At 51.0% G+C, this 22,108-nt stretch overlaps 9 protein-coding genes across 9 annotated transcripts; 8 read left to right on the top strand and 1 right to left on the bottom strand.

The window, feature by feature from the left end:
• Positions 1-796: 796 nt before the first annotated feature.
• On the top strand, positions 797-2,217 carry EDD37DRAFT_652999 (enolase; the record flags this gene model as incomplete). The annotated part of the gene is made up of 3 exons (XM_062818512.1): positions 797-1,317; positions 1,366-1,806; positions 1,863-2,217. 3 exons carry the CDS (start codon positions 797-799, stop codon positions 2,215-2,217), a joined length of 1,317 nt encoding a protein of 438 aa, XP_062667529.1.
• Positions 2,218-2,470: 253 nt separating this feature from the next.
• Positions 2,471-3,866, top strand: EDD37DRAFT_638680 (translation initiation factor eIF-3 subunit 1). Its single transcript, XM_062817114.1, has 3 exons — positions 2,471-2,667; positions 2,762-2,865; positions 2,919-3,866. Exons 1-3 carry the CDS (start codon positions 2,649-2,651, stop codon positions 3,639-3,641), a joined length of 846 nt encoding a protein of 281 aa, XP_062667528.1. The 5' UTR covers positions 2,471-2,648; the 3' UTR covers positions 3,642-3,866.
• EDD37DRAFT_638678 (terpenoid cyclases/protein prenyltransferase alpha-alpha toroid) lies at positions 3,867-5,359 on the top strand. Its single transcript, XM_062817113.1, has 2 exons — positions 3,867-5,156; positions 5,219-5,359. The coding sequence occupies exons 1-2, from the start codon at positions 4,150-4,152 to the stop codon at positions 5,241-5,243; spliced, it is 1,032 nt and encodes a 343-aa protein (XP_062667527.1). The 5' UTR covers positions 3,867-4,149; the 3' UTR covers positions 5,244-5,359.
• Positions 5,360-6,099: 740 nt separating this feature from the next.
• Positions 6,100-7,875, top strand: EDD37DRAFT_127523 (uncharacterized protein). Its single transcript, XM_062809383.1, has one exon. The coding sequence runs from the start codon at positions 6,315-6,317 to the stop codon at positions 7,455-7,457; it is 1,143 nt and encodes a 380-aa protein (XP_062667526.1). The 5' UTR covers positions 6,100-6,314; the 3' UTR covers positions 7,458-7,875.
• A 393-nt stretch (positions 7,876-8,268) lies between these two features.
• Positions 8,269-10,981, top strand: EDD37DRAFT_652995 (serine/threonine protein kinase; the record flags this gene model as incomplete). The annotated part of the gene is made up of 5 exons (XM_062818511.1): positions 8,269-8,316; positions 8,377-8,405; positions 8,455-8,572; positions 8,624-8,771; positions 8,823-10,981. 5 exons carry the CDS (start codon positions 8,269-8,271, stop codon positions 10,979-10,981), a joined length of 2,502 nt encoding a protein of 833 aa, XP_062667525.1.
• Positions 10,982-12,019: 1,038 nt separating this feature from the next.
• Positions 12,020-13,864, bottom strand: EDD37DRAFT_128036 (uncharacterized protein). The gene is made up of 5 exons (XM_062809384.1): positions 13,520-13,864; positions 13,081-13,436; positions 12,901-13,032; positions 12,730-12,854; positions 12,020-12,671 (listed from the first exon to the last, which is right to left on the bottom strand). Exons 1-5 carry the CDS (start codon positions 13,533-13,535, stop codon positions 12,386-12,388), a joined length of 915 nt encoding a protein of 304 aa, XP_062667524.1. The 5' UTR covers positions 13,536-13,864; the 3' UTR covers positions 12,020-12,385.
• An 803-nt stretch (positions 13,865-14,667) lies between these two features.
• EDD37DRAFT_638658 (uncharacterized protein) lies at positions 14,668-15,780 on the top strand. The gene is made up of 3 exons (XM_062817112.1): positions 14,668-14,968; positions 15,021-15,058; positions 15,113-15,780. Exons 1-3 carry the CDS (start codon positions 14,896-14,898, stop codon positions 15,338-15,340), a joined length of 339 nt encoding a protein of 112 aa, XP_062667523.1. The 5' UTR covers positions 14,668-14,895; the 3' UTR covers positions 15,341-15,780.
• Positions 15,781-16,411: 631 nt separating this feature from the next.
• EDD37DRAFT_568214 (protein phosphatase) lies at positions 16,412-18,158 on the top strand (the record flags this gene model as incomplete). Its single annotated transcript, XM_062814183.1, has 3 exons — positions 16,412-17,878; positions 17,927-18,079; positions 18,129-18,158. 3 exons carry the CDS (start codon positions 16,412-16,414, stop codon positions 18,156-18,158), a joined length of 1,650 nt encoding a protein of 549 aa, XP_062667522.1.
• Positions 18,159-18,933: 775 nt separating this feature from the next.
• On the top strand, positions 18,934-22,089 carry EDD37DRAFT_638644 (chromatin assembly factor 1 subunit B). The gene is made up of 6 exons (XM_062817111.1): positions 18,934-19,503; positions 19,552-19,567; positions 19,620-19,722; positions 19,770-20,006; positions 20,056-21,145; positions 21,199-22,089. Exons 1-6 carry the CDS (start codon positions 19,400-19,402, stop codon positions 21,833-21,835), a joined length of 2,187 nt encoding a protein of 728 aa, XP_062667521.1. The 5' UTR covers positions 18,934-19,399; the 3' UTR covers positions 21,836-22,089.
• The last annotated feature ends 19 nt before the right edge of the window (positions 22,090-22,108 follow it).

The following is a 22,108-nucleotide window of genomic DNA, read 5'->3' as shown; positions in this document are numbered from 1 at the left end:
TTATCGTGGGCCGAGTATGAGATAGACAGAGGTGGAGGGATCTGGAGGGTATTGATAGGAGAGGACTATTCAGCAAAGGGAATGGTGAGCCAAAGTTTGATGTGTTGACCGGGGAAGCGGACGTCGAAAATGGTCAATTGTTGATGATGGATGGAAGCTTGCCGCAGGTACCAAAGACACGCGCGGCGAAGGCCAGCGAGCGCAAGGCTGGAAAACGATCCGACAACGAATGTCACGTGGCATGACTAACCTCAATGTCCTTAGGCTCTTTAGGCCTCTCGGCTGCCCTGAAAGGCGGTGACGCGAAGCCCGTGTCAGCCAAAAGGAAAGTGTGACGAGCACCTGAGTTTTGGAGGGGTCAACGCCCATCATGAGGGACATCGGCCTCCGATCTGACCTAATGGAAGGGTTTGTAGCATTTGCTCAACATTGCGCGTGCCCCACCAAGACAACAAAAAGTTGAATGCTCTTCAGTTCTCTGAACTTCTGCATCTTCCTCAAAAACACCTTTCTACGTACAGCAAGAAGTGAATCGCTCATCTAACCTCTTCTTCAACGTAAAGTCATACACACTAAGCAGGCCTTCGCTGACATAACATCACACCACATCCAGTAAGTACACATGCTGTTTCCCAATGTATCCGGCCCAGTCACAGCTTTTCCACGGAGCTCTTTCATATCAATGTGCTTGAAGACCTCTCACTTACGGATCTTCCTTTGCTTCACTCTTCTCCAACGCTCTTCCTCATATCCCCAGCTTCACCCGATGTTTTCCATACACTGACCCACCACAGCCATGCCGATAGTCAAGATCCACGCCCGCTCCGTCTACGACTCCCGGGGTAACCCGACAGTCGAGGTTGACGTGGTCACCGAAAGTGGCCTCCACCGCGCAATCGTCCCTTCGGGTGCCTCTACTGGCCAACACGAAGCCTGCGAGCTCCGCGATGGTGACAAGTCAAAATGGGGTGGAAAGGGTGTCCTCAAGGCTGTCGAGAACGTCAACTCAGTCATTGGCCCAAAGCTCATCCAAAAGAACATCGATCCTACAGATCAGACTGCAGTTGACAACTTCTTGATTGAGCTCGATGGAACGGAGAACAAGACAAACCTTGGTGCAAACGCAATCCTAGGTGTCAGTCTTGCAGTTGCAAAGGCAGGCGCTGCCCAGAAGGGTGTCCCGCTTTATGCGCATGTCTCCGACCTCGCAGGCACGAAGAAGCCTTACGTGCTCCCAGTCCCATTTATGAACGTTCTCAACGGAGGTTCCCACGCCGGTGGTCGTCTGGCCTTCCAGGAGTTCATGATCGTGCCCGAGTATGTGTTGCGAAGCTCTGTTTGACAAGCCATACTAACACTTGCTAGCCAAGCACCTACGTTCTCCGAGGGCCTCCGTTGGGGCGCTGAAACATATCAGAAGCTGAAGGCTCTCGCCAAGAAGAGATACGGCCAATCCGCTGGTAATGTCGGTGACGAGGGTGGTGTTGCTCCCGATATTCAGACCGCCGAGGAAGCCTTGGATCTCATCACTGATGCCATCAAGGAGGCCGGTTACGAGGGCAAGATGAACATTGCTATGGATGTTGCCTCCAGCGAGTTCTACAAGGAGGAGGAGAAGAAATATGACCTGGACTTCAAGAACCCTGACAGCGACAAGAGCTTGTGGATCACCTACGAACAATTGGCCGATATGTACAAGTCTTTGGCAAGCAAGTACCCAATCGTCTCTATCGAGGATCCCTTTGCCGAAGATGATTGGGAGGCGTGGAGCTACTTCTTCAAGACTTCTGACTTCCAGATTGTCGGGTAAGTCATTCCGCTTCGCTTCTCGCCACAATAACGAGACGCTGACCACGTTTTAGTGACGACTTGACCGTGACCAACCCCAAGCGTATCAAGCGAGCTATCGAATCCAAAGCCTGCAATGCTCTTCTCCTCAAGGTCAACCAGATCGGAACCCTCACCGAATCTATCCAAGCAGCAAAGGACTCGTACGCCGCCGACTGGGGTGTGATGGTATCTCATCGTTCCGGCGAGACGGAAGATGTTACCATCGCCGACATCGTTGTGGGTATTCGAGCTGGCGAGATCAAGACTGGTGCCCCAGCACGATCCGAACGCCTTGCCAAACTCAACCAGATCCTGCGTATCGAGGAAGAGCTGGGATCCAATGCCATTTACGCAGGCAGCAACTTCCGCAAGGCGGTTACTTTGTAAAGATGACCACTGGAGCCAGGTGCAGCCTTGCAAGGTTGTTATCTTATTCAGACAGTGTAGCGCGGGACACCTTGCTCTACACAAACGATTAAGCATGAGAAACCTTCCAATAAGATGTCCTCGTGGTAATGATTCAAATTCATCTAAAGCTCACCTCATCAAATTCCTTTGTGAGGTTCACTGAACCGCAATATCCACGTGTGAATGTTCTAGTGAATGTCAAATCGGCCGCCTCCGCACTCGGGCCGCCTCTGCCAGGTCAAGGAGCTTGGCATTGGTTAAAGAAAAAGGATGGCTCTGGCTCTCGTTTCCTTCTCAAACAGCAACGACTAAAAGTTATCGCATGTGCGCTGGGAGCAGTTGTTCGCTTCTGACAGACGGATAGTCTTCGCATAGATCACAAATCGAAGTCGCCTTCTTCTGCGAACACAATGCCTCCCTCAAAGTGGGGTGAGTAGTCTTCCTGCGCATTGTGGGGGAATTTGCCTCATGCACCTTTATGGTCTGCACAGTCATGAACTCGTACTAACATGAATTCAATCAGACGACGAGTCCGAAGAGTCTTCCGATGAGGAATCCGTAGACGTTCCTGTCGCAGTCCCTGTTGCGACACGACGCAAGTTTGACGACGAAGAGGATTCCGATGATGTGCGCCCTCCCACCGTTCCGCTGGATGGGCTTGGACGCTAACACTCTCTTAGGTCGCCGACAACTGGGAAGAAGAGGAAGACTCTGAGGTAGAAAGAGAGAAAGCTGCCAAGGCTGCAGCAGCCAAAGCAAAAGCCGATGCAGAGGCCGCTGCCAACAAAAAGCCAAAATCACAGCGAATAGAAGAACACCGGGAAGCCGCAAGACGACGACGGGCGGAGGAAGAAGATGACGAGGACAGCTCAGACGAAGATGAGGCAGAAAAACGCGCACGTCTGCGACAGACAGAACAAGATGCCGACCTCAAACACGCTCAAGATCTCTTTGCTGGTGTTGGCATGGGTCCCAAGTCTCGTTCTGCAACCAACAAAGCGGTGATAATCGAAGACAAGGAAAACCCTGGCCAGACCATTGATCTATCGACACTACCTCTGTTCAAGGCTTCCACGAAAACACAGTTTGATGCTTTATCAGCCACCCTCGTACCTCTACTCACACAACTATCCTCGAAACCGCACTACGCCATCTGGGTGCCCAACTTTGTGAAACAAGTCTGCGCGGATCTGCCCAGTACAGAGATTAAGAAAGCAGCAAGTGCACTGACTGCCTTGAGTAACGAGAAATTGAAGGAGGAGAAAGCCCAGGATAAAGGTGGCAAGAAATCCAAAGCAGCAAAGACCAAGACAACTCTGGCTGCGACACGAGACATTGGCAGGGGTGCCGCTGATACCACGAGCTACGATGATGCCGGCCTTGAGGATGACGACTTTATGTGAGGTTAGAGCATGGTCTGCTTTGATATGCTATTTTTTCGGGATGTTGCATACGCATTACCGGTTCAGCATAGCCTTGTTGATACGACAGAAGCATTTCAAGATAGATGATGCGGCGTTTTTAGGGGTAAGATGATTGAGAGTCTACAATAGAAACAATCTTCTCCCGTTCTTTGTGGCTACAGCCTCGTAAAGATGGTATTGGCGCTAAGACTTCAATAATGGACACGCTTATGTAAGCCTGGCTTTTACAGACATTCGAGTGCAGTACGATAATGTGTAAGATCGATACTTCTCTTTTTGTTCCTTCACTTTGCACTCCGCTGATGCCATCCCAAAACATGCTAAGAACCTGCTGAGTCTCACGGCCTGGGCTTGGACAACTTCATTCGACCAAAGGTAGCAGCAGTTTTTCTGTGCACCTATGTCTGGGCAAAATCACCACCCATGCCGAGAAAAGAGGTGAAGAAAGAAGAGACAGCCGCAACGTTGAGATTACAAACTGCTCAGTATGGGCGACGATACTGAGCTTCGACTCAACATTGATCGTCACATCAAGTACTGGAAGCGGTGTGCACAGATTCTTCCAGAGCCGTACGCAACAGGAGAATCAAGTCGGATGAGCTTCGGCTTCTTCATAGTGGCTGCTCTGGATTTGCTCGGAGCCCTAGAAACGGCCATAACAATCGCGGAGAGGCAGAGCTGGATCGAATGGATATATACCTGTCAAGTCCCCTTCACTGGTGGATTTCGAGGCTTCACAGGCACGATGCTCGGTAGCATGAGAAGTTCGCACAACTGGCACTGGGACCCGGCCAATCTGCCTAACACCTACTTTGCGTTGGCTACACTAATTATACTCGGAGACGATTTGAGTAGAGTCAGTAGAGCGGAATGCATGCGATGGGTGTGCAGTCTGCAGAGGCTAGACGGCAGCTTCGGCGAGTTTCTGGGGGAGGGCAATGCGGTCGAAGGCGCAGACGATATGAGGCTCTGTATGTGTGCTGTGGGCGTTATGAAGATCTTGCAAGGGAATCCGTTGGACAGTGGAGACCTTACACTGGACAAGGCTAAAATACTGCAATACATCGCGAATTGTCAGAGTCATGAAGGAGGACTTGGTCAAGCACCCCTGCTGGAAGCACACTCTGGATTGAACTACTGCGCGATTGCGACACTCTCCTTCCTCGGTCTCCTTCGACAGCCACCGATGCCTGTGTACGAAGTCGCAAAGGAAGCTGATGTCGATACTGAGGCCTGTATCAGATGGATGCTCGATCGGCAGACTATGTGGGTAGATGAAGATGAAGACGACGAAGACGAAGAGGATGACGGCAAAGGTGACGATGGTCAGCAGGATGCACCCTTCAAGACGGCCGCTCCGTGCAACCAGTCGGATTCCCAAAGAGTCGTTGCCGGCTTTTGTGGCAGATGCGGCAAAGTTGCAGACACTTGCTATTGCTTCTGGAATGTCGGAGCCCTGGCTGTGAGTTCGACCCGAAGCCTGCCAGCCGATGACTAATACATACCAGATCCTTCAGCAACACAGTCTTGTCGATGTTGATGCATTGAGAAGTTACCTCCTGGAGACAGTTGTACATATGATTGGCGGCTTTGGCAAAGCACCCGGCGAGCTTCCTGGTACGTTCTCATGGCCAGTATCATGGTAGTGTTCCCTTGCAGTGCTAACAATATTCAGATTTGCTGCACTCCTATCTCGGCCTTGCTACATTGGCCATCTATGGCGAGCCTGGTCTCAAGGAGCTTGATCCTACATTCTGTTTCAGCAAAGATGCCGTAAAAAGGCTGCAGCATGTTGCATGGCGACAAAGTTGACATTAAGCAACTCATGCGGCCGGAAGAATTGCCCTGGGCGGCCTAAAGATTGACGAACCAGGCGCAGCATTGAACATAAAAGGGGTCGTCCCGGTCGGAATGGGCATGCGCCTTGGCCACATTTTGTGCCACTTTCCCCAGCAGACTTGTCGCGCAACACCTACAGTATTCTCGATCTGTCCATTCTTAAGATTTGCGAGGTCTCTGGATGGTCACCATACGGCGAGATACGCTCCGCCATGTGATCGCCCAAAAGTTGCATGGCTGGATGATTTGCTGTTCATTGGCTATCTCTTGCCAAAACGAGATCTCAACGCTCCCCGAGCACGACGACATGAGGCATTTCGTGCCCACGGTGAAACCTCCTATGATCTGAGAGAGTCAGCCACCACCAACAGAATTTACAGCTAGTTATGCCCAGGCAAAGAATTGGCTCTCAGGTGATGGACAGGGGAGGCTGAAGCGTGGATTCTGGGGAGCAGCCGAAAGCATCACTGGCCAGTGGCCGCCGAGCGCGATCCCCCTCCCCTGTCAGCCACCTTTATCGGTAAGCACTACCTATTCTTAGTGACCATGCCCTTACCGAGAACGTCAGTCACCATGCAAGGCCACGGGTCCTTCATCAGCACATTATCGTGACCTCCGTCCAGGCTCAAGGTTTTCATATTCATTGCGACTATTATTTGAGTCTTAGATCTCGATTGTCGTGTACACTGCGAATCTGGCCCCGGCAGGCTCCTAGATTGACCAAATTTTGCATCGTGTGTTCCTCAACAGATCTGATAGTCAGCCGGGACATAGTTTTTCGATCACGACTTCTAATCGTCGAAGGCCCACGAAATGCCGAAGCGGACGTTATTTACCAACATTACTCCTCTCCCTCCACAGGTATCACGCGAGGTCGCGATCGCCATGCTCCACAATCATGATGAAATGATCGAACTGAACCCAATGGTCATCGAACACCACCCTATCAAGACCCCGAGAGACGCCCCTGCCGACGAATTTCTGGACTGCGTCTGGCAGGAACTTACTGACAAAGTCAACTATCTACCTGGTGGGATGATGAAAGGAAAGGTGACATACAGGGCCTGCTTTCACGACACGCCTCACGGACTGCAAACCCATATATACGCGCCGACTGGCCTAGACATTCGCGAGAAGTGGTCGATAGGTGGAACGTTACCTGGCGAACCGCCGGAGCCTCGAGAGCTGGGTGTTGATGTCCCCAGACAAGGCTTGTACCTTCGTGAGGATTGTGATATGCGATGCAATAGGGTATTGTCAGGATTCGTGCGCAAAAACCTCGACAATGCGCACAAGGTGCTGATTGAGCGTATCATGAAGAAAGCAGAGCGAGTGGAAGATTTTGTGAAGACTTCGGCATATCCAATGACGCCAGCCAGTCCGACTATGCCTTTTCAGCCTGGATCTGTTATGGCTAATTCGCAGCTGCTTCAGACCCCTATCACTGCAAAGCCGATGTCGCCTCAGATGCTATCACCACAACAAGATCTTGGATGGCAAACCCTGGCCAACCACCCTGCGTACCGAGTCGACGACAGACGAATTAGCAGCTATGGCCCGCCAGCTTATCAGCAGACTACTCAGCCGCAACGATTAAGTTACTACGCATCAGTAAATCAGTCACAGGGTGCAAAGGAATTTCGGGCTGAACTGGAAGGCTCGACATATCATCCCACGCATCTGACTCCTCCTACTCAATATAACCCTTCGTTAGACAACCGTATGAGTATGGTGTCTGAGTTGTCTAGTCAGGACGCAACTCCAAGGGGTTCGCCCAACCCGCAGGCATACTCAGACCGATCGAGCATGATCTCAGAAATTCCTGGAGACAACAGATGGAGTTCTCAGGAATACAGAGCAGGCAGCAACCGGTCGGAAGGTTCGGGTCGTTCGGATCGGCATAGCACGATATCCGAGCTGCCTTCTCAGCAGCAGCAGCAGCAGCAGCAACAATAACAACAGACTGCAAGAAGTTCGTCTCCGCCTCGGTCATGACGACCAGGCTTTCTCTGGAGATGTGACGAGACGTACTGCTTGTCTGCTATGAGTGTACAGCTTGCGAGCGTGTTTTCGAGCATGGCGTTCCGGAAAAACATTGATTTGGGTAGCCAAGTATCTTGTCTAGATCACTGAGAAGATCAAGTAGCATGAATGGAGAGATTTGCACAACCCCATCTCACGTCGCTGGTATGTTGTCATCAACTGCGTATCATGTGTACCGTTGGTCATCAACGGCGCAGACGCAGAGTGACCGCTTCTCATTTTTGCAAGGCATGATCAGCAGGTACAATGGTACCTAAAGTTAGTACGCATAAAGTAATACTAAGTTTTAAGTGTTGTTGATGTTCTTTTGGTGTGATGGAGAAGATGATCGTCCTCGTTGAATTGCGCCTAAAGGAAAGCCTTCTCCCCTTCTGACCATTGACCTTCCGCCGAAGCAACCTCCACTATCCGTCGCTAAGTAGAATAGTGTCAATAGACCCTGATTTTCGCTGCGTAAAGTAAATGATCTCGAGACTCCTAAACTCTGTTCCTCTCTCACGCATCTGACGTTCACGCCTCTGATGAGTCGCCAAAGACACCGAACGAACTCTTCTTGATTTCAATGCTTCAAATCTGCTCCGCAACTACAACGTCGGAAGCCCTCATCGCGCACTAGAACCTCTTCTATATCACCGCGCATCCTGATCAACGCCGCTGATCGTCCACATGTTATCCTTACCTACGACGTACCGCATGAGACCGCATCTCCAGACAATCGCAAGGGATGCAAGCCCCCAAGACTAAAGTGGAGTTGCAACAACACAAAGCAAAAGTAGGAACTCCTCGTTCGCGCATGGAGAGAGTCAGACAAGACTAACACACAACCTGACAGCTCGCCAATTCCTATTCAGAATTACTCGAGTGAGGATAACGCCCATCTGTCGACAGCATGCCGCTGACCCTTTCCTAGACAATTCTCCTCGAAAGACCTCAAAACTGTTGGAAACTATAGCCTTGGAAAACTCATTGGGAAAGGCTCCTTCGGCAAGGTCTATCTTGCCCGTCACAATCTCACCAATGGTTCAAAGGTTGGTCGTGTATATACGCAAAGTGGCCTCCGTCGCTCATGCTTGCAACAGGTGGTGCTCAAGGCGTCGGACAAGGATGATGGAAACCTCGCAAGGGAAATCCACCATCATCGACAGTTTATACACCCCCATATTGCGCGATTATACGAAGTTATAATAACCGAGACCCTTGTGTGGTTAGTTTTGGAATACTGTCCTGGTATGAAGCGGAATATTCCCCTGGCAGGAATGATATACTGAGAATAACTAGGGGACGAGCTATTCAACTACTTGTGCAAGAATGGACCGCTTCCAGTCGAAACAGTCCAGAAGATCTTCACTCAGCTGGTCGGTGCTGTTGCGTATATCCACAGTAAATCGTGTGTCCACCGAGATCTGAAACTGGAGAACGTTCTGCTCGATAAACACAACAACGTCAAGTTATGCGACTTTGGCTTCACCAGGGAATATGAGGGCAAGTCGAATTATCTCCAGACATTTTGCGGAACAATTTGCTACAGCGCGCCGGAGATGCTGAGAGGTGAGAAGTACGCTGGCGAGAAGGTCGATGTCTGGAGTCTTGGTATTATCCTCTACGCGCTTTTGAAGGGCGAATTACCATTTGACGAAGAAGATGATGCGGCGAGCAAAGCAAAGATTCTAAAGGACGACCCAGTCTACCCAGACACATTTCCCGAAGCGGCCAAGACATTAATATCAAAACTCCTGTCGAAAAGGCCATTACATAGACCGACTCTTGCGGACATCCTTGTGGATCCGTTCCTGGCTGAACATGCCCCTCATCAGCAAGCTATCTTGAAGCTCTCCCAGCCGGCTGCATTCACAACACAGTTGGAGAAAGACACGCTGGAACGAATGAGAGCCGTTGGCGTCGATATCGACAAGGTCATTGAAAACGTCCTTTCGCAGAGATGCGATTCGTTGTCGGGCTGGTGGGCGCTACTGATAGAGAAAGAAAACAGGAAGCAAGCAAGACGAGATCGAAGGCGGAAGGAGCAGGAGGCCGAGTTGAAGATTCTCAGGCGTCTAAGTGGCGCAAGTGCTCGTCTGGAAAGAATTGCGCCAACTCTGACGGAGGTCGATGAGGAACCATCTCCGGATGGCGAACGACGTCGAAGCGGTAGCCGAGGGAGAACGCGCAGGATCAGTACACCTCAGATTCTCATCAGCGATTTGCCGCGACTACCAGAAGGAGATGTTATCCAGTCGCCCAACTCTGTGCAGACTACGCCGCCGCCGCCACCGATTGAGAAGGACTCAGTACGCTCACATAGTGGTTCTCGACCTCCTCCCCCACCCAAGGAACGAAGTCGCCGGAGCAGTACACTTCAGATCGTCTCAACTAATCCAGATGTTCTCGGACCTGTCAACGGGATCAAGAAGCGACGGGATGGGAAGCCTCGCAATCGACAGTTCTTCAACCAGCTTACGGCATTGAAACATTGGTTCGTCGAGTCTACGAAACGAGCCAAATCGCCCAGTGATCTCCATTCCAAAGACCACAAACTCCTCAACGGTCATGCGAATATGTCAACGACATCACACACGCACAATGCTCAAATAGACAGAAGCAGCAAAGGTTATCTTTACGCCGCTAATTCACGCAGGTCATCGTACGGATCCGCATTGACGCCCGTCGTTTCCAACTCGAACCAGGTCGTGGCGATAAAAGCGCCCCGCGTCGATAACACTGCTCTCAACAAAGCTCACCGCAACTCGGTCTCGCCGGCACCCCTTACGCCTCGATCCTCTTATCACCTCCGCGGTCGGAAGTCTACATCCTCATCAGTCTCTTCCGTTCGAAGTATGCCGCGGCACGCCTCCCACAGCAAAGCGTCGTCGCAGAGCTCAAATAGCCTCGACACAATACACAGTCCAGGCACGCGGAGTGCCGCGAGGTCACCTCACCCTTCGGTCAAAGTCCTTCCCAATACCCCGCCAGTGAGCCAACCTAGGCCGCTATCCGGCACGAACATTAACGATCAAAGCACGACGACCGGGCCGTTCGCCTCTGGCCTCATGTTCGCCAAGCGGAAACGCTCGCCGTTCAAGGGTCCGATGCTGAATCCCGCGTTTTTTTCGGGGGGAAGTGTGCCAGCGGCATTTGGAAGTCCGGCGATCATGGCGGGAAGACACCGTGAAGGATCGGATGGTAAAACGAATCGTGCTTTGAGGGACGTTGTTGGACGAAGAGGTAGTGGGAAGAGGAAATCTCTGATCATTGAGGAGGAGGAGGAAGATGGCGAGGGAACGCTCCGGGAAGAGGATGAAGAGGAGGACATTGAAGAGGTTGAGACGTTCCCTGCGATCGAGTTGAATAAGGGGGAGAAGGTGGAGAGTATTACGATATGGAATGAGGGCGTCGAGGATGCGGATGGTACGGAATCGCCGATGACGGTTCGTCCGTGAATGTTTTGATATGAAGGACCTGAGAGTGGTGCCACAGATTCGGACCCAAGGGTCGCCGGGTTTCGTGGTATCTGACGAGGTGTGATGAGGTTTGGACGGAGTTCTCTCTTCTTCGCGGCACGACTTTCTGAGCATTAGCGAATTTGGGTGTATGTCCCTTCATTGGGAGTGGGTCTATATGAAAAGAAATAATTGTATATATGACATGATGATGGGCTGTCAGGATGGTGTTTAGTGGCTGGTCTGGTGTGGGTATGTAGTATAGGGTACGGTATCTACTGGACAATGGAAGAATTGTTGACTCAAGTTCCGCACTGATCTGCGTAGAGCTGTGAGCCCTCGAGTAAGATATATCTGGCGGGATAGGGAGTGAGAAGTGGAACGAGACACGGCGGCTTGTAAGAGAGTTTGGGCTGAGCAAGCTCGCTGTTCCTGCTCTGTGTCTCAATGTTGGAACAACTCCGTATCTCGACCTTGATATTGTATTCTTGTGCACTGAACTGTGATGACATATTGGGAACAAGAAGGAACCCATGCCATGCCCGTCTCGGACAATCAAGTATCCTGTTCTTCAGGTACTCAGCTCGGTTCTCTCACGCCACTGAGCTTGACCGCGAGGATTCACCCATGCTGCAGCCGGCGTGCACGTCCAATGCTCCTTTTTACAGGTGACTCAGCTCGCAGTATCTGTCCCGTTCTCCATTCAGCCCCTCTTTTGGTCACACTAGTGCAAACATGTGTCCTTCACACTTCGTGTGTTGACCGTGGTGTGTCCTGCGGCCTCGCTCAAACTTCGTGATCGATACGTAAGGACTGTGCGTGTTCTTGTCCGGACTGTGCGGCGTTGACGAACAGTTGCTGTGCTGATAAGCTGAACTTCATCGTCCTCGTCCTCGTCCTCTATAATGTCGTGAAGAGTATCATTAGTGACACCGTTGGTAGTTTTGACAGCGGAAGGTCGATTCGTATCTTGTGGTTTATTTGCCTGTGGAGTACTGGCTGGCGAAACTACGGGGTGAAGAGTTGTAGATTCGATTGTGGCGTTATAGTCAACTAAACCCGTATTGGCGTGCTTCTTCCGTGGTTGATGGCTTGATGGATCGTTGTCGTCGGTAAGATCGATATAAACCGAGGAGCGACGACGAGATGGTACGTTAGTAGTTGGCTGACCTTCATTTCGGCGTGTGTCTGCATGAAGATCCAAGGACAACGCGGTCCTCTCGTCGCCAGCCAGAATTGTCGCTTGCTGAGCCTCCAGTACTTTGAACGCATTGAATTTCGCTGAGGACCTCTGACCTAGAGTCTTCTTTCCAGCATCTCTATCGCCGCGTAGTGTCTTCGTAGGCTGCCACTCGGGAATGTCGAGCACTTTTGTTGTCGATTCGAATTGGGATAACTCGACTTTCACAATGTCCGCGGCTCCGTCGTTAGTCGTCGAGACTGGTTGAGTTGTTGCCTCTGCAACGCCGATAGTACTTCCAGCTTCAGCTTCGCCCATAAAATCACCTCCTTCCCCAGCAACACCGAATAGCGCACCGGTCTCGAATAGCTGTGCATCCACAAGACACTGGACTTCTGTTTCGCCCAGAGAGGTCCAATTATCAGGGCCAGTGCGCAATTGATCTCGAGGCTTATCAAGCCGTCCGCCAAAAATACCGTCGGACTTGTCGCATGGTGAATCTTCCAGGATCTGTTGGTCATCATCAGACGAGGAATTGTCGGCTGGATCACCATAGTCTTCGCCGTACACCCCTTGAATGAAAGACTTGTACCGAGGCGAACCCTTGAGGCAATCCAATTTCTTAAATGCCCTTGTGAGCTTGTAGCTGACAACTTCACGATAAATATCGTTCATATCAGTATCTTGTAGACACTGAAGAAAATTAGTTGCGGCTCAATTAAAATGAACGGCTGTATACTTCGCCTAGGACCAATCCAGCCTTGTAGCTTATCCTCTTCATATCTTCCATTGTCTTGTACAGTTTCATGGCTGCTGCTGTGTCTAGTGTGCCAACCAACAAGTCACACTGAACGGAACACCAAGTAAGAAACTGTCTTTATGTCAGCACAATGTTAGATGCTCTGGAGTGTAGCAATACCTCGCCGGTGCCAGTGTAGCCTTTCCGACTCTCGTGGGTTTTGCTTTTGTTATCGTGGATCCTGTTAAGATCTGAGAGGCCGAACGTATCGCAAATTGTCTTCACAAGCCATGGACCAGCGCCCTCGCCGAATCTTCGGATGAGATCCCTCTCCAACACGTTGTAGTCCACTACAGCCAGTGACAGGGATGTCTCACTTCCATCACTTTCCACGATGAGGTCGAGTGCTCTTTTCGGATTTTCAGTCCATGAGAGGAATGGAGACGGGAACGTCTTATCCTCGCACAGGTGACTCCTTGCCATGCAACAAAATTCATCACTGGTCCACAATGGAGGTGGCGCGTCTAGTATCTTTTCTTGGCCCAGGAAGCGCCGCGCAATAAGCTTATGCTGTGGAATGTAGGCGCGGAATAACAACCTGGGTCTCGTTGGCACGTACCTCCCTTTATCATCATATCTGATTCTCAGGAGAGGAGGAATCTTATCCGAAGTGGCGGCGAAATGGTGGCGATCAAGATTTTGATATTCGTTTTCGTCAGGATTGGAGTCGAGCCGATAAGAGCCGGGGGAACATGAGTCGATGAAGGAGAGTGATACAGAACTAGTTGTGATGGGCGTGGCATTACTTGCCGGCGTAGTTGTTCCGGTAGGTTGGCGTACATGAAGTGGTGTCGAATCCGCTGGGGAGGGGGTTTGTATGCTTCTTCGCTTTCTGGCTGGAGGACTATCCTCCTCTTCATCAGTAACATCGGCCCAGTCGTCGGATCTAGCAGTCAGAGGACGCTTTACTGGAGAAGCATCGCTATATCCATTGCGGCCAGCGTAGCACTGTAGTAGGATTCCAAGGTCTCGAGCAGCTTTCTCGATAACAGAGGCTAGGCCACCATGTTTCTGGTAAACTGCAGTGGGTGCCATAGAGAGTATCGCTCTGAACTCGTTACCACGAACAGTACGCTTTAGATCGGCAATCTGGGACGATATTTCTGTGACCTTCAGTCCTTCTGCAAAGCCTTCTTCGAGCAGCTGATCCCAGTGAAGATGGTTGAATACCTTCGTCAGCTGTTTGTTCGACATATCGTACAGCTTCTGCGCCACGGCGAGTAGCTCTCGGTCTGCGGCCGTCCAGACATGCTTTGGAACTTGTTGATTCAGTATGTCACGTAGCGGCTGATCCTCCATGCTCATTGCGATATGAGGACTGTGACCAATGCGGTCTGTGTTTCCCGGTAGGCGTTGTGAGAAAAGGACAATATCGGCTCTCACTTGTTAGGACCACGCGTCAAGAGGATTGAGGATCGCGAGGATTGATAACATGAGCAGGAAAGATGGGGCTAGTACCGAGGAGATCGGAAGATGGAAGGGTAGTGATGTGAAGCAAAGGACGACACCTGGTGCTGAGCCCAAAGTAAGCTGGACAGCTGAATCGAAGGTGAGGTGAGGTGATGTTGACTCGCTACAGCAGAGGGAGGCCATTTGAGGCGCGCTAGACTCACACGTTGCCTAAGCCATGCTAGGCGGCGATTGGATTGCCGACCTCTGATCCTCAATGTGAGAGAACTGGAGGTATAGTTAATGTCAACTTCAGGCTGACCTGCACGGTCACAAAAAGGAGTACATATTATGACTACGGACTTATATTGTTCCGGCGAATGCCAAGCCTCTAAGATAGTACTGCTGCTTCGGCGTCGTAGTTAAAGGATGCTTAGAGCGCCTACTCCTGGAACTTTGCGGCATTCTCCTGGAGGTGCCGCCATGTGGTCCATTGAGAAGCATTAGTCAGAATCCCCCTTTGCGGCATCCTTCGAATCAGATAAGATGGAGGAGGCAGAAGCCACACACTTCCTGGAATCCCTTCTTGGAAAGACGTTGCATGTGACTGTGCCAGATGGTAAGGCTACTCACCCCATGAGTTACAAACCACATCATAACGATGAGACCAGAACGACTTTTCACAGGTACTTTCCGGTGTACGGATAATGTAAGGCCATATCCTCAGCCTTACCGAGCAGCGGTGGAAGCTGACAACTGATAGGATAGTAATATCATTCTTTCGAATGCCTTTGAATATCGGACGCCATCAAAACATGCTGAAAAAGTCGCCGTTGAGGAAGCAAGGGAAACCGGAAACGCAAGCCGAGCTGACATGACTTCGAGATTCGTGGGACTCATTGTCATCCCAGGCAAGCAGATTGCGAAGATGGAGGTTGAGGAAAGACGGGAGTGGTCTGGTGGACAGTCTCTCTCACTCAGGACGAAATGATGAAAAGCTTCCAGCTTCCAATGTAGGACCCAAAGCACTGGCTTCTCTAGGTGCAAGAAGAAGTCCCAGTTGGTCGACATGGCGTCTACCATATCACGATGATATAAGGCGGGCGTGTACACGAGACACGAGGTACACTACTCCGCTAAGTCCTCGGTCCGGATAGCCATTATTTGGTTGGCGAGGGAAGGAAGAGGAGAGAGGAGAGCCGTTGCAGTGTTCCAGGTGCCGGTGGTTGCCTCAAGTTTGGCGCCAAGGAAATCTAGGCGGCATGCTCGATGCCGTTTGGACCGCTTGGGTCGCTTGGGAATGACAAAGGTCGCCCGCCCCGGAATCAGCAAGTTAGGGTGATGGGGAAGGGCAGGGCAGGCCAGGCTCTCAGGCTTATTTAGTGAATGTTAGCAAAGGACAGAAAGCATCGACCACAAAACACCGCTTTTAACACAATCTGTACCTACCCGACCTAACCTTACCTTCTTCCACCTTCTCGTTATCTGTCTATATTTTCTTGCTTCATCCACAATCACCACGACACCGATTCCCCGAACGCAGTGGTCTACCGCATCGGTCCGCCACGTGTGCCCCAGGTGAGTCTGGCTATTATCCAATTCTCCCACCGGTGACGCAACGTTGTTTCACCCAGGGCTCCATGCGACATCTGGGCCTCCTGGCCCGGGCTATCGTAGCCTCCTCCGCCCTAAATCGCTCAACACCATCCTCAAAAACATGTGCATGGTCATTTTAGAACATCCTAACTGACTTTCTGCAGGGCGAGACAGACGAAACTTACACGCAAACCTCATGAACTTGTCGACCTCCATTTCTGGAATCCCATCAAACCCAGCGATCCCTTCAATCGACAACAACCCTCAATTTTGGACCCGAGTGCGAATCAATCTGCCCTGAGCATACGACACGTGTGCTCCTTTCAGCGTGCTTCTGATCAAGTCGCCAAAACGCATTCCTCAAAGAGGTTGCTTATCTCGCTCCTCAAACCTCCTTGACCTTTCCACCACTGTCCCCGACCTTCCCCTGTGAGGACGCCCATCGTCATAAATAGCAGAATATTCAATGGGCCAACAACAGTCGAAGAGCAGCGATGGAAGCAGAACCCCGATAAAGAGCTCGTCCTCATCCAACCTGGTCCCGGATACTTTGCAGCAGTATCCTTCCATATCCAAATCTGACACGAAAGAGAGCACATCAAGATCGATAAGGTCCTCGATTCGTAGCAAGATCAAGAGTTCGTCAGAGGACAGAACCAATGATAGCCCGAGAGCTTCAGGCTCTACTTTGGCCGGGGTTGACGGATACAGCAATGACCGGGGAGATGCTAGTTCGATTGCCAGTGGCCGCTCAGGCTCCTCGCGTGTCAGTAAAATCACAAATACAAATCTAGTCGACTCTCCAACCTCACCAGCGGATGACGATGAAGCTCCCTCACCAGGCGCAGCAACGCCTGCAAGGCCACCGTCACCTACCTCAAAATCGGTCGGTAAAGGCCATAAATCAGTCGACCGAGCTCAACGCGCAGGGGAGGTCGGCGCCGTGTCAGAAGATGCACCCCACCAAGCCCATCACCATTCCTCGACGCAGAAAGCTGGCGATTCCATTTTAGTGAAACGCGAAAACCAGATCAATCCTCGAGCTCCAGAAACCAAAGCTTCTTTAAGAGCTAGGCTGGCCGACTTGCCCGGCGCATCCCCCGGCGGAGGAATGGGAATTGGCGATGTGAGCGACATGGATTTGGACGATATGATTTCGCGGCTACTGGACGCTGGATACTCTACAAAAGTGACCAAGGCCGTGTGCCTCAAGAATGCCGAAATCACTGCAGTCTGCACGGCCGTTCGAGAGGTGCTCCTTTCTCAACCAGCTCTGTTGGAGCTGAACGCACCTGTCAAGATCGTGGGCGACATCCATGGACAATACAACGACTTGATCCGTCTTTTTGAGATGTGCGGTTTTCCACCGAACGCAAACTTCCTCTTCCTAGGAGACTATGTCGATCGAGGGAAGCAATCTCTGGAAACCATTCTGCTCCTCTTTTGCTACAAACTGAAGTATCCGGAGAACTTCTTCATTCTACGAGGAAACCACGAATGCGCCAACGTAACTCGAGTTTATGGATTTTACGACGAATGCAAAAGGAGGTGTAATATCAAGATCTGGAAAACATTTGTTGATACTTTCAACTGCCTGCCGATCGCTGCAATTGTGGCCGACAAGATCTTTTGTGTTCATGGAGGACTGTCGCCTAGTCTTTCTCACATGGACGATATCCGGCAGATAGCCAGACCCACGGATGTGCCTGACTACGGTTTGCTCAATGATCTGTTATGGAGTGATCCTGCAGATATGGACCAAGACTGGGACTCGAACGAACGTGGTGTGAGTTATTGTTTCGGAAAGAAAGTCATCGTCGACTTCCTGGCTCGGCACGATTTTGACCTGGTTTGTCGAGCTCATATGGTGGTCGAAGATGGTTACGAATTCTTCAACGACCGACTACTTGTGACAGTTTTCTCCGCTCCAAATGTAAGTGGCACACCATGTTCATACGGTTTCACGCTGACTTGGATCTAGTATTGTGGCGAGTTCGACAATTGGGGCGCAGTAATGTCCGTCTCAAGCAATCTTCTATGCAGCTTCGAGCTTTTGAAGCCCTTGGACTCGAGTGCTCTGAAGAGCCACATCAAGAAGGGCAGAAATGCCCGACAAAATATGCTCAACAGTCCGGTATGTCACCTGTTTCTAAGCTCCTGAACAAAGCTAACCATTCTCGCAGCCAGCACAGGTGTCAGCCCAAAGTTTTTAGACAAAACACTTCCCAAAGGCAAGCGACCGACATCAGCAGAGCGTGTCGTTATTGCCCTTGCTGCAGCTTCGAGGCGCACCAGCTGGTTATCTTGCTCTGAAAGACGAGCATTGACGATCGACATCGTATCAGTCTGTGTGCTAAAATCCACGTTTTCACACGCTCGTCGTAGCGTGCTGCACTTATCCTCAGTTTGACGGCCGACAGGCGTTACACAGGCCTTCTTCCCAGACTTTGTCTCTTACGAAGGGAAACAGCCAGAAGAGGCTCTTTCGCGGATGTCTATGGGTCACACCCATATACATCAACAGATAAGGCATGGTCTTGATAGCGCCGGACCAGCCTCAAAAGGCACGATTTGAACGCATGCTTGGGATGTGCTATTCTTACAGGACCTCAACGACCGAACGGGCTGGAAAGCTCCTCGAGGTGATATGCGAAGATGATTATGGTGGAGTCTACTAATGTGATGGACATGGCGCACGATGGCTCCATTCGATGGACTGTACCGAATATACTTGATTGAGTCGATACTTGATTGAAAGAAGCTCCTCTTACCAGACCCCATATTCATTGTCCGTGTTCCGCGTGCTGCAAAGAAGACTGTAGAAGATGCCTGTCGCGTGATCAAACACGCTAGAGAAGGGTGAGCGTAGGTCGTGGTGATGGTCGTAGAAGGAATTAGGCTGCTGAAATGGACATGAATGGGCATTCACGCGAAAAGAGCCCGGCGCGTCGCGTGGGAAGGGAAAAGCGGCTTCGTTCCCAGGGTTCACTCCAGTTCAGTTTGAGCTTTGGAGGATCTTCCTGAACCAACCATTTCTCCACTTCGTCCAAGCAGCAAGGCAGCTATACCGCACCTGCACTTGCACTGCACCTGCACCGCACTTGAATTCATTCCTGTCAGGCCGTATTCAGGTTGCGGTTTGTTTCGTTTCCTGAACAGTTGTGGTATACTTTCTGCTATGAGAATGCTGTGTTAGCATTGAGTCACCCTCATTCACCTTGTGACTCGTGTATCATCCCTCCTCGATCTCAGCATCCTTCACACTGCATCCTCCGCCGTTATTACCCTCCAGTACTACGAATTCAGCAGCATCGACTGCCATCCACACAATAAAAGCTTCACATTTTCTGGCACAGATAGGGAAGGACGTGAAGATACCTGGTCACTCTCGAAATATCTGCTGGGATTTTGATTGTCCACAAAGTGGCCTTGCAGGCCACCCTCCAATGCCATCATGAGAGCCGGTCCACTTCTCATAACCTGGCACAACGAAAACCAGCCCATATACTCTGTCCACTTCGATCCTCGTGGTAAGGGAAGGCTTGCAACTGGTGGAAAGTGAGTGATTCTGTCAGATAGGCCACTGCAATCTGCTAACCATTCCAGCGATAACAATGTCCGAGTATGAATATTACTAGCACTGACCCGGGTATCACAAGCTAATCATTGACAAGTTATGGAGTATCGAAGCTCAGGGAGACGAGCGAAAGGTCACATACCTATCCACACTTACCAGACATACTCAACCGGTGAATGTCGTACGGTTCTGCCCTAAAGGTCAGTGCTTTCATCATAGGTGCAGGCGTTTGCTTACACTTCAGCAGGGGAAATGCTAGCTTCTGCCGGCGACGATGGAAATATTCTCCTCTGGGTGCCCTCCGAAACATCAATGACAGCCTTAGGTGAAGACCATGCAGACGACAAAGAGACATGGAGGATAAAGCACATGTGCCGGACATCAAGCGGAGCAGAAATATACGACTTAGCATGGTCTCCCGATGGTCAATATTTCATTACTGGAGGTGTTGACAACACCGCCAGGATTTTCAATGCCCATACAGGTATTTCATAGCATCACCCGTGCCGAGAGGCCTTTGCTGACCGGACCAGGTGCAATGATTCGTCAGATAGCGGAGCACAACCATTTTGTACAAGGAGTTGCCTGGGATCCTCTCAACGAATTTGTCGCAACACAATCCTCAGACCGATCAGTCCATATCTACACCCTGAAGCTCAAAGATGGTACGGCGACTCTCTCGACACATGGCAAATTCAACAAGATGGATCTGCCTGCCCGCCGGATATCCTCAAACAGTCCTGCTCCAGCCGAGCTAACACATCGAGCGTCCAATGCTAGTGCCAACAATATTTCCATTGCTTCTCCCGCCCCGTCAAACCCTGGTACACCTCTAACCACACCACATCCCATGGACCCTCCCATGCTTACGTCTAGTCGACGATCGTCATTCGGTTCATCTCCGTCGTTCAGGCGATCGGCTTCTCCGGCTCCCTCGCTACCACTACCTGCTGTACGTCCAGAGATCTCTTCTCCCAGTTTGAATGCGGCCATGGGTCTGGCTGTGAAGAACACAAACATCTATCACAATGAGACAATGACCTCATTTTTCCGCCGGCTCTCATTCTCTCCCGAGGGAAGCTTGCTTTTCACACCTGCAGGACATTACAAACAGGCATTTCCCAGCGCAGCCGATCCGATTCGATCATCAGAAGACATCTCTAACACCGTCTACATCTACACTCGTGCTGGTTTCAACAAGCCTCCCGTTGCACATCTGCCAGGACACAAGAAACCCTCAGTTGCCGTCAAGTGTTCTCCGATTCTCTACACCCTACGTTCCGCTTCGAAACCTACCAACCACATCACCATCGACACATCCTCCGCAAGCGAAGAAATACCATTGTTGCCGGAGGCTATAACACAGGGCTCCTCAACGTTCATGGAACCGCCGCCGCTTTTAGCTTCGACTTCGAACCTTGAGGCGATGTCGGCACCTTCACCTCGAACAGTGCCCGATAGCGAGTCTACCAATCCAACACCTACTCCTGCATTTGCCCTGCCGTATCGTATGGTTTACGCGGTAGCGACACAGGACGCAGTGTTTGTTTATGATACTCAGCAAATGACGCCTTTGTGTGTGGTTAGCAACCTTCATTATGCTACGTTTTCGGATTTGACATGGTAAAGAATGATCATTCCTTCGCGGCCGCGATCATGTTTCTAACACCTGGCAGGTCAAACGATGGTCTCACGTTGTTGATGTCTTCTACTGACGGATATTGTTCAACCTTATCTTTCGCCCTAGGCGAACTAGGTCAGGTTTATAGCGGAGCTCATCCGACCTACAACCACCCTGTTGTTTCAACAACCATTCCTTTGCCGACTTCCTCCGCCAACTCTACGCCCATGCCTACCCCTACGGCCACAGCATCTCCTTCACTGATGAAAGCTTCTCCGGTACCTGTAATGCCTTCTCACCCCTCTCCAGCACCGTTCATTGTCCGTCCCGGAAGTCCGGCAAGGTCAAATTCTCAGTCATCGATAGCTACGATGGCTTCGTATCAGACTTCGGGTATACCCAACAGCGCAACTCCCACGATGGGTCACGTGCCTCTAGTCACGGCTGCAAACTCAGGACCGCCAGTGGCTATCCCACCTATGTCGACACCTCCACAGACGCCAGCTAGTGTACATGGTGGCCACCATTCTGCGACGAGCTCGATTAGTGGTGCAGTACTGGGAAAGAGGGAAGTAGGTGCTACAAGTGAAAGTGAGCAGGAGGAGACCAAGGCAAAGAAGAGAAGAATAGCCCCAACTCATGTTGGTCCTTCCGGTTCGGCGGCAACCTCAAAAGAGGAAGACAAGAGCTAGGCCTTCAGATGAGAAGTGTGGCTCTGTCTCGACTGGCGGATATCCGCTCTACACGGCGCAGAGGTGGCTTGTTGCTCTTTGACAATGTTCTAGCGTGGCGTCAGGCTTTGAAAATGAGGGCCGCTGTGGCGCCCTAGGTATCTTCGGTGATGGGACGGTCGCTTGCCTATGTGTCGCAGCACAATATCATACAGCGAGTGCAGTGTTAGAAATAACTGTCTGGAGTGCAAATCCACCCCAATTGCTAAATTGAATATTCGTGCACGTGACCGC

The sequence above is a fragment of the Exophiala viscosa genome, assembly GCF_022695815.1.
Source record: "Exophiala viscosa unplaced genomic scaffold EDD37scaffold_10, whole genome shotgun sequence".
Classification (NCBI taxonomy): Eukaryota; Fungi; Ascomycota; class Eurotiomycetes; order Chaetothyriales; family Herpotrichiellaceae; genus Exophiala; species Exophiala viscosa.
This window is presented reverse-complemented; position numbering and strand designations above follow the sequence as displayed.

Excerpts from the sequence above, each read along its gene's own strand:
- EDD37DRAFT_638680 (XM_062817114.1), top strand. Across the intron at positions 2,866-2,918 it reads ACGAAGAGGATTCCGATGAT|GTCGCCGACAACTGGGAAGA; the intron begins GTGCGCCCTCCC and ends ACACTCTCTTAG.
- EDD37DRAFT_638678 (XM_062817113.1), top strand. The coding sequence starts at position 4,150 with ATGGGCGACGATACTGAGCTTCGACTCAACATTGATCGTCACATCAAG. Across the intron at positions 5,157-5,218 it reads CGAAGCCTGCCAGCCGATGA|CTCCTGGAGACAGTTGTACA; the intron begins CTAATACATACC and ends TTGAGAAGTTAC.
- EDD37DRAFT_127523 (XM_062809383.1), top strand. The coding sequence starts at position 6,315 with ATGCCGAAGCGGACGTTATTTACCAACATTACTCCTCTCCCTCCACAG.
- EDD37DRAFT_128036 (XM_062809384.1), bottom strand. Across the intron at positions 12,855-12,900 it reads CTGGATTGGTCCTAGGCGAA|TGTCTACAAGATACTGATAT; the intron begins GTATACAGCCGT and ends AATTTTCTTCAG. Across the intron at positions 12,672-12,729 it reads AAGTCTTTCATTCAAGGGGT|ATCCTGGAAGATTCACCATG; the intron begins GTACGGCGAAGA and ends GATGACCAACAG.
- EDD37DRAFT_638658 (XM_062817112.1), top strand. The coding sequence starts at position 14,896 with ATGGAGGAGGCAGAAGCCACACACTTCCTGGAATCCCTTCTTGGAAAG. Across the intron at positions 14,969-15,020 it reads GCATGTGACTGTGCCAGATG|AACGACTTTTCACAGGTACT; the intron begins GTAAGGCTACTC and ends CGATGAGACCAG. Across the intron at positions 15,059-15,112 it reads CTTTCCGGTGTACGGATAAT|GATAGTAATATCATTCTTTC; the intron begins GTAAGGCCATAT and ends GACAACTGATAG.
- EDD37DRAFT_638644 (XM_062817111.1), top strand. The coding sequence starts at position 19,400 with ATGAGAGCCGGTCCACTTCTCATAACCTGGCACAACGAAAACCAGCCC. Across the intron at positions 19,723-19,769 it reads CGTACGGTTCTGCCCTAAAG|GGGAAATGCTAGCTTCTGCC; the intron begins GTCAGTGCTTTC and ends ACACTTCAGCAG. Across the intron at positions 21,146-21,198 it reads ACGTTTTCGGATTTGACATG|GTCAAACGATGGTCTCACGT; the intron begins GTAAAGAATGAT and ends AACACCTGGCAG.